Source organism: Falco cherrug, chromosome 10 (assembly GCF_023634085.1).
Source record: "Falco cherrug isolate bFalChe1 chromosome 10, bFalChe1.pri, whole genome shotgun sequence".
In the NCBI taxonomy this organism is placed as follows: domain Eukaryota; kingdom Metazoa; phylum Chordata; class Aves; order Falconiformes; family Falconidae; genus Falco; species Falco cherrug.
In genome coordinates, this window is record NC_073706.1 from 27,481,286 (window position 1) to 27,490,901 (window position 9,616).

The following is a 9,616-nucleotide window of genomic DNA, read 5'->3' on the forward strand; positions in this document are numbered from 1 at the left end:
CTACAAGGGAGGATTAAAGAACATGACTAGATTGTTAAGTTGTATGAAACATAAACATGATTTACTTTACAATTACAGGTATGATGATAGCTAAAAAACAAACACTGCCCACTTCAGACAGCTGAGGTTCAACTCCAGAATATTCCCTTGACTCTTAGAAGTGAAAGCGATTTCCAAGTGATGCTTCTGTAAATAACTGATTTGCTAGTAACGTCAAAGTCCTCTGGTTTCCTTATATCCATAATCTCACACTCTCCAGCAAACATGATGTACCATGGCGAGTAAAAGCGAAGAAATATACCTTACAGGGCATGTGAGAGACTTGATCCTGCTTTCTGGAAAAGCAGGCCAAAATCACAGAAATGAATGTGTAATACAGTGCTTCTGCAGGTTAAAAATGTGGGATCTCAAATAAGATTTGGTTTTAATGCTTTTCACAGGACCGTCGAATAGAGGAGTTAACACTGTTGCTAAGCCAGTACAGGAGGGTCAAAGAGATAATGATTGCAGCTCACGGTAAAATGTCTCGTGAATAATTTCCTGATATCAGGTCTTTTAAAAACTGCATGCACTACAACTGCTATTTGTTGTCTGCTTAAATGTTTGTGTATAGTGATATGTATTTCATTATGCATAGATTTGTGTCATGTTGGAGTGCAATGAGACGGTGAGCATACACTCGTTCACATACAGAGAGAACCACGGTATGCCTCGACCAGGCTGTAGTTTGTGGAAATTTCCTTTTTCTTTCCTGTGCTGTAGGCAGTACAAAAAACCCAGGGTCAAATCTGTCTGGAAACTTAGTCACAATGTTACTATTCAGCAAGACTTCTGCCACTGAATCTCATGCTCGACTGCATCAGTTAATAGTAAATCCCTCCTTGGAGCCTATTTTTGGTGCTCTAGGTTGGTTTAGATGGCGTCATTAGGGATTCTGACAAGGAAGGATGACTGGTGAGATTACCGCTCTGGTGGCACAGCTCTGTGAACTGCTGATCAGTTGGGTCTGAAGCACTGCAGTGCACCTTCTTGCGTGCCAAGGCAAACTGAATTCCACAGCTGCTCTCCTTAAAGCACTCTGCTGCGTGCTGCGGTGGGGCAGGAGCTCTGGGTGCAGAACTGCACCCCTGTAGCAATGGCTGGGTGGGCAGCTGGGGCCATGCTGTTATTAGCCCTGTCTCTCTTGCTGATGTCTCCTCCGAAGTGCAGGCCTGACACACGTCCTTCATGGCCAAAGCCTAAACTTCCTTTCTGCTGCTGCTGGTTGCCATCCCCTCAGTTGTACGTGGGTTGTTAGAGGCCAGACCAAAAGGAATTACAGCAAAAAGGGTAAAAAGGAGGTAGCAAGCAGCGGGACAGTTATGCAGACATAGAGTTTGTTGACACAGGGGCAACTAGGAAAGTTCATTCAAATTAGTTAAAGGCATGGGTTTACAATATTTTTATTGTAATTATATCACTGCATTATATCACTATCAAAAATCTGTTATTCAAAATCAAAATGAAATTTAGTTTTGTTTAAATTAATTCATCTGTAGGAGATGAATAAAGTATACAAATAGGTATTAAGTTTGTACAGTGTTTCCTGTGACCATTATGTTATGAGTAACTGTTTTCTACAGTGTAAAATGTTATCAGGAGACTTTAGTGATTTATAAACATTAATGAACTAAATACATCCTATATTCAGATTTCCTACACCACAGTTCAATTCAGGAATGGCAGGAACGACCAGCTGCCAGCCAGCTACTGCTAATGACACAGTATTTTCCTTTTATGTCATGGTTTTTATATGGCATTCACAAAAGGAGAGCTGATCTCAGGTGCAATTTGATAGTGTTAGGAGGACTTTTTTTCTTTTTTGCTAAAAAGAGTTGCAATGAATATAATAAGTTCGGTTGCCCTTCTCTTTCACTAAAAAACCATCCTGACAGCCAACTAGGCAAGTTCTGGTTTGGAGGGAACAGCTGAAAATCTGTGGTTGCTTTTGGTGCACACGGTATTATATAATAAACTTCAAAATTTGGGGAAAACTCTTTTGTCCCAGTTCTCAGTTATGCTTCAGGAAGTGGAGTGGGTTTTAGGGCAGTCTCGTTTTAAGTTGCCACCTTAGTTTTCTGTACTAAATTTAGTCTGAGAATGTTGACCTTCTGAAAGGAAATAGTTTTTCAACATGCATCGTCACATTAACAAACACAGTATTTTCAGGTTCTGTATGGCAGAATGGAAACTTGTATTTAACGCACAGGAATAGGGAACAAGAGTCGGGTAAATCTCTCTTTGAATGTTCATTAAAAAAAAAAAAAAATCTCTCACTTGAAAGTGTTCTGAAAGGCAGTCCAGAGGTGTGGTTGTAGATTTTGGAGACGTATGGATGTTAACTCCCAGGATCGCTACACCACTGTTACCCTGAGAGCAGGGGCTCCCTGCAGTAACTCCCGCAGTTCCACACTCTTCTCCCACATCCCGGTTGTACAGACGAGCCCACCATCCCCATTTTTCCATGGGTTTGGAGGACGTTTGTGTGCACGAGCGAGGAGCAAGCCATGATGCTCTGGATTATTGAGTTGGTACTACAGGGAGAGTGATGTTTAATGTACGCTAGTATAGATGTTCAGTACAGTGTAAATAAAAAACCAGTGATGCTCAGCATAACACAACAAAAACAAACCCCAGAACGTGTCGGAACTAGAGCGTATACTGAGATTGCCCACACTGAGGCACGTACTGTGACGGCTGCAACAGCCCAACAGAACTTGTTACCTTCCATGTGTTTGTGGGAGTTTCATGTTTAGGTTGCCAAGAAAAATATCTTGATATTTTTTTGTTTTCATTTTCGTTTTATTTCTAACAGTGTGTTTTAAAGATTCTCTTTGAAGTATAATCCCTGCTTAAAAGCTTTTGGTCTTCTGTCTCTGATAACTGTTTCAAATAATTACTTGACAGAAACACAATACATTGTAAGCATTTCTTATTTTTGCTCAAGGCAAGCTACAGATCATGTTGACAAATGATGTCTGACTCTTCACCCTAGGTAGCACATACATTTAAAAAAATAAAATCTGTTTTGGATTGAAGTAGGGCAGCTGCTTGAAACAGCCACTGGTGATTAAGTAAAATGTAAAGGAGCTATCTGAACGTGACTGTAGGTAGATCTCTTGTGCTGGCGGAAGGGCTGTGAGCCAGTTTCACTTCGTATTCTGAAGGGCCCATGGTCAGTATTGGGTTTGTTGGCAGTCTCTGTCTGAACTGCACAATTACAAAGCTCATGTCTAATGAGTTTTCAAGTGCTGTCCCTTCTATTAGTGCCAAGACTTAAATAGAAGATTTGGTGGGGTTTTGTAACTGCCTAGAGCCACTGCACCTCTGTCACGTTAATTAGCAATTCTTAATGTGCTTAAAGGTCAATCTAAATTTTTTCATCATGGCATAGCAGCCCTTCCACACCCTGTTTGCAACTCTATGCATAGGAGATCTCCAGGAAAAAAAAAAATCCAAAATATTCTAGAGGTTTGCTGAGCACTAAATATTCAAATCCTGATTTAGTATTGTAGCTGTGACAATTTAGGAATAAAAATCCTACTAAATAATGAACTGGGCGTATTTTTTTTTTTGTTTAGATCTGGGATATCTGTAAAAAAACTGGAGCGTGTTTACCACGTTCATCCTTGAACTGAGCATGGGGCACTGCATTATGATACAGATGCCAAACATGCATACCACCTGTAGACTGTGATGTAGAAAATGGTACCAACTTGAACTTGCCTCAGAACATTACACTGTGAATTAGAGCGGTTCAGAAATACCTCGCGGGCAGCTGAGCTACTCACAGCAGAGCACAGCATGTAACTAGAAGTGGTAAAATTGTTGCTGCAATGCGGGTAAGCCAGAGCCTGAAGGAGGGGTGGGGAGCTGAGAGGCTGGTGAACTACATGCATCAGATGAAGACTGAAGGGGAATTTAGAGGCTGAATTATTTAGACTGCCTGATACAGTCCTAAATGTTGGTTTTTCTTTGGCCTGTTTCTCTCCTAATCCCTAATGCTCACAGGCTCTTCTGTCTCTGGTGGCAGTGAAGAGGAACTGGACACAACTTTAAGGAAGTGGACTCTTTTGAGAGATCCTCAAGGAGAATTACTTAAAACAGAGGTACTTGGTAAAGATGTTTTAGAAGCAAGTTCTGCTGTATGTGTGGTCTGTTTGTGTTGGTTTCTCTGTAGTAGCTAAGGTAATGTAGATGGAGGGTTTGGCCCTGGCTGAATTTTTGTGCTCTCGGTGTGATTCAGAATCAGGGACTAGAAACTGTTCTATTTCACACAGGCCTCTTCAGGAGAACTGTCACCAGCTGTGCTCTCTCCGGTGCCACACAAAGCTGTGGAAATCAGGCAAGACCTTTGTTTCTCGTGTTTCATTTGGATTGTCCTAAACCTGTATAATTTAATCTGTTTAACTGTTGGCATCTTGTCTTGCCTGGTTGTGGCTTTGCAAGAACTTGTGGATAGTTGTGAAAGCAGCGTTTTCCATGAGAGTGCGCAATATGTAGTTGCATGAGGTTTGAATTACAGGACTACGTTAGCACTTTTATATATCAGAAGACATGCGTAACGTAGTACTTAAACCAGCGTATTTTATTCTGCTTTAAAGTGGAAACGTTCCAGTATCTTCAGCTAATTTAACCTCTACACAAGAAGAACCTTTGGAAACCATAAATAGGTAAGCATGAGTAACTTCAATTGAAATGTACAGCATACAGCCAGATATTTTTTTTAAAATAATTCTGCCTTTTTGGCCATTTGTAAAATCCCTTCATGTTGAACACTGTTCTTAGAGAGTTGTTGCTGTCTACTTTTGCTTCTAAGATCTACTTTTGCTTGTTAAGAGCTTCAAAAAAATCATCTATAGATACAAGGTTTAAAACCGCACATTGCACCTTGTTGCCTTTCATTGTTGGTCAAAGGATGTCTGGCTCCTGTTTCTGACTTCACCTATTGCAGTTTCTGATACTCTCAGTTTTAGGCTAGAAGTATAACAAAATAAATTAATCTCCTAATTCTGAATTATCTGTTATATGCAGACATTATGTGATCTATACAGCTGTCATATGATATGGTTGTGGCATATGCAAATATACTGTGTTATATTAACTGTTGCTTTTTTTCCTGTCATTATTTTAAGAGTTCAACAGAAAAAAAAGTCAAGTAGTTTAGAAGACTTGCAGAGTGAATCCCTGGAAAAGGTTGGTTTATTTGTAATCACAATTTCTGGTGTTTAATATCACAACTAAAAGATAAAGGTCAAGTATAAATATTCTTTTTCTTTTTTTTTTTTTTTCCCCACAATAGTATCCCTAGCCACCACTACCATTGTATGTGGGGAAAAAAGTCCTAATGATAACAATTCCGGTTCTTTTTCTACCTCATTGACAAGCTCATAATAAGCAAACTAGCTGGCAGACCCATATGTACACATTCTGAAATTCAGCTTTTCACCTGAAAGAGAACAAAAAATATTTGAGATACAACAAATAGTGAGGAGTAATTTTGTTGAACTGCAGTATTATTTTGTTTATTGGTATGTGTTTTAAAAATAATTTTGATTTCTACATTGCTAAAAATGTTAAGGCAGCAAATCCTCAAAGTAATGAAATATTGGGACTGGGTATTTCCACACAGGATTCCTTTGTGAGTGTTTGCATGCAGGTATGCGTGTCGCTCCCTTAGACTTCCGATATAAATGGCACTCCTGACAATGGTAGTGATGCTGCCTTGTTAAAACAGCAGCACTGTGATTAATTCAAGGGCTTAATTCCATTTCAGTATAAAGACTTTCCAATTTACAAAGTCTCATTACATTCTGGCCCAGAGGCTTGCTTTGTCATTGTGTACACTGAAATTTTTCTGCATTTGTAATTATTATGCTTTGTGAAACTATTATTGACGCTTTCTATACTCAAATTAGGCTTATACTAGATTACCCACACCAGCAATGCCATTTAAAATGGATACTAGTAATATGGTTGTTCCGATTCTTCAGTTTCTCTTAATTTTTTCTTCATCTGTGAAGATGACAGTGACCAAATAGAATGTTTGAAATTTGTGTTGCACTCATTTGATTGTGATCATACATGTGACAAATCAGTTCAGAACTAACACTTCATTCCATGTGGAATTTATGAAGGTCTCTTTTCTCTTCATAACTTTTATTTTCCTGTCTTAAATTCAAAAACTTAATTTGTCTCTTTGATATGATGTGACAAGGCTGTACCTACACCTACACAAGGCTGTAAATCTGCTCTGTCTGTTAAATCAGAGTCCACAGAGGCAGAAAAAACCACAAAGGATATGAGAATTGTAGCAAGCCACCCCCACGTTCAGCAAGGCGAGGCACTGAAATTGTGCCCCCTAATTTAGGCACGAAACTTCTCGGTGAAATCATTGAGACCTCCCTAAGCATATGAGTGAGTGGCTGAATGTGGGTTAGTTACAGCCAAAACTAAGGCCAAGAGAACCTGTTTTGCTGACTCAGCACGGCAAGACTTTGCTTCTTGCCTTAAGTCAAGAGAACCTGCGCTAACAGCACTGTTTACTGGAGTTATTCTACTTTGCACAAAACTCAAATTCCAATTACATCCACCAACAATAAAATAAAATACAACCCACTGATGTCTCTGACCTACCCGTGCTGGTACTTTTTGATCATTGCTATCGCAGCTTTTTATGGTTTCAGCTGGATACATACAGTGTTGTATGACATATGTATGTATGTTCTTTTTTTTTATGTCAGTCATTTTCATATTGTTTTAACTGTTAAACAGCTGCTGTGTTCTCCGCTTAAAGTAAGTCTAAAGGGGACTAAAGACTAAAGTCAACCCAGAGGCCTGAAAATAGAAGAATTCCTTTGATCACAACAGAACCTAAACAGGGCCCAAATTTTCTAGTGGTCTGAACAAACACATTTGGTATTAAATATTTTATTTAAATGAAATGAAGAGATAACAGACCTTTTAATATATTGTCAATGCATTAAGTAGTATCACTATAGTAATGAGTACATTGATGTTCTGTGTATGTATGTTAATACTAACATTTCTCTGTTGCTTTTTTCCATAAAACTTTGAAATTACCCTCCCTGCAACTCCGTAGTATGTAGACGGAAAACCAGTACAGCCTGTTGTAGAACAAGAGGTATATTACGTGTAAACTCTGTTAACATTCATCTGTTGTAATGTGCTGTGGTGGTGTGGCTGTGTTTTCATTTTATATTCATTTTCTTTTTAAAACCTTTGCATAGTTCCAGTACTGATAGACTGAGAATAGGGGTAAGGATTTGAAAAGGAACTCTTTTTTTACGTAAAAAGCTTTTCTGCGAGGTTAGAAGCTGAAGTCAGTCAATTTCAGAAAATGCAGTGCTAATGTAATAAGCAGTTTCTCTACTCATAATTTTTGGTACAAGTCAGGATGTACTCCTGCAGTTGCTGAAAGATGAGCAGGGCTCCAGGAACCAAGGAACGTGGCCTGCAGTGATAGTATCACAAAGATCCCTCTTGGCCTTGCAATAAGAATAGATAAACCAGTGGTTATCTCATTAAATATTTGATCTATCATCCCATCACAGACAATGTTTTAAAACTATTTTGTTAGAGTGGGGGTTCTAAATAGGAGCATGCTGTATGTTTCTGTATACTAACTAAGTTTTGCTATTTTCAGTACAAAGTTTTCCTATATAACCTCCCTTCCGATACTGAAACATTTACCAGTAGGAGCTTATTCCAAAACACACAGTCGATTGGAGTTGCAGGTTCGTTGCTCCTCTGGAAAAGCCTCCGTATTCCTGCAGTTTTGACAGCTGTGGGATACACATGTTTATCCAGTGACGGCTCCTTCATCTCTTCATTTGGATTCAGTACTGAAGAAGCCTCAACATCGCGTTTCCAAAACTGTAGACAAGTACCTCTGTGAAACACAAACTTTGGCTGGAATATCATAGAGTCATGGAATGGTTTGAGCTGGAAGGGACCTTAAAGATCACCTAGTCCCACCCCCTGCCATGGGCAGGGACACCTTCCACCAGCCCGGGCTGCTCCCAGCCCCGTCCAGCCTGGCCTTGAACGCTGCCAGGGATGGGGCACCCACAGCCTCCCTGGGCAACCTCTTCAGGAAAAATTGAGAGATACTCTATTTTTAGCAAAGGCTACATACAGTTTCCTTTCAATACAATATACAGAGACTTTGAGGACCACCTCTTGTGAGCTCTGGGACTGGAGGAAGGTCTTTCCAGCATAATCTCACTGATGCTAGTGACACTGGGTATGTGCGCCACACGTGCAGGCGAGCGTACAGACTGTTGGTTTAGCCTGACGTGGACAAAAATAGTCGAGTCAGCAGCCTGTCAGACTAGCCCTAAAATACAGCTCCGTCCATGCTTTTTTCCCCAGCATATCTCAAAAGTATACATTGTACTTAAGTTCTATAATAGAATTGGCAAGTATATTGTAGCTATGTTTTTGGCAACTGTATATTTAGCTATATCTTTTTTAAAACATGGTAATGTTATCTATACAAAGAGATCTTAATTCTTACAAAAGTTCAATTTATGTACAATAACTTTGTTGTTGATTCTTTCAATGTTATTAATGATGGTGGTCAAATATGTTTGACAAAATTAGTTACACAAATACTTCCAGCGAGATACAATTGTGAAGCAGAAACATAGTCCAGTGGAAAACAGGAAAAACAGAGAGCAAAGAATGGGCTGTGAAGTAACTAAGTCCATTTCTGGCACTATCAAAGTCGTCCATGGAAGGACCAAGTCACTACAGAGTGCCAGGGTCCTTGAGGAAAGGGAGGGAGCTAGAAAAGTTCTTATGACAAAACGCAGTAATATTCAACATATATTATCGTTTAATGTAATACAGAGTCTGGCTGAAGCGGGAGGGGCAGATGCGAAGAGAAGGCTGTGTCTTAGCTGGGGAACTTTGTCAGCCGACTGCTGGATTTAAACTGAATTATCTGTAAGCAGGAACATGGAGGGGGCGGTGCCATATTTTGAACCATGAACTTCAAATACTTGTTCTCAACTTTTAAAATAATTGTGTGCTGGATTGCAAACGCTACGAGTGATTTGATTTTGTATTAATTTTTTTCTCTTTAAAAAAAACCCCACAGAGTAAGCCACTTGTGAAAGGCAGCAAGTATCAAACCTTGCCAGGAAAGCTGCCTCGACCCTTACAGAACGGAGATCAGGGAACATACGATCTGCCAGATGGGTGCGGCCTGAGCGACGAGGACAGCAGCATCCTGTGCCTGAGTACGTATCCGCACCTCTCCGAGGGTTAGTACGGGGGGAAAAAAGGCAAAGGGAGGGACTGAGGCATAACACGGTACGTAATCTGCTGTGCCAAAACAACAGGCTATGAGGCTCACACGATTCAGTTAAGGAAAGTTCTACTATTTTTTGAACAGTGCACCACAAATATTCCACATTGGTTCACTGGAGAGTAAAGGATGGGTTTAAGTTAGAGCATCCTTTCTGTTGCACTTGATGATACAATTTGCTGACATCATTGGTAGCAGAAGTAATGAAGAGACCCTGTTTTGGAGACCGTGGGGAAAGCATCC

The 9,616-nt window shown here is 39.9% G+C and overlaps 1 protein-coding gene across 7 annotated transcripts in view; it reads left to right on the forward strand.

Moving 5' to 3' along the window:
• Nucleotides 1-9,616, forward strand: part of PPFIBP2 (PPFIA binding protein 2) — a 102,985-nt gene that overhangs the window by 85,107 nt on the left and 8,262 nt on the right. For 6 of the 7 annotated variants that reach the window (XM_027810364.2, XM_027810366.2, XM_055721582.1 and 3 more), the window contains 7 exons: nucleotides 441-516; nucleotides 4,051-4,148; nucleotides 4,320-4,384; nucleotides 4,644-4,712; nucleotides 5,175-5,235; nucleotides 7,142-7,183; nucleotides 9,164-9,305. In XM_027810364.2, the coding sequence (XP_027666165.1) occupies nucleotides 441-516; nucleotides 4,051-4,148; nucleotides 4,320-4,384; nucleotides 4,644-4,712; nucleotides 5,175-5,235; nucleotides 7,142-7,183; nucleotides 9,164-9,305 (553 nt within the window). The remainder of the gene's footprint in view (nucleotides 1-440; nucleotides 517-4,050; nucleotides 4,149-4,319; nucleotides 4,385-4,643; nucleotides 4,713-5,174; nucleotides 5,236-7,141; nucleotides 7,184-9,163; nucleotides 9,306-9,616) is intronic. The other variant, XM_027810367.2, reaches the window with a different exon arrangement.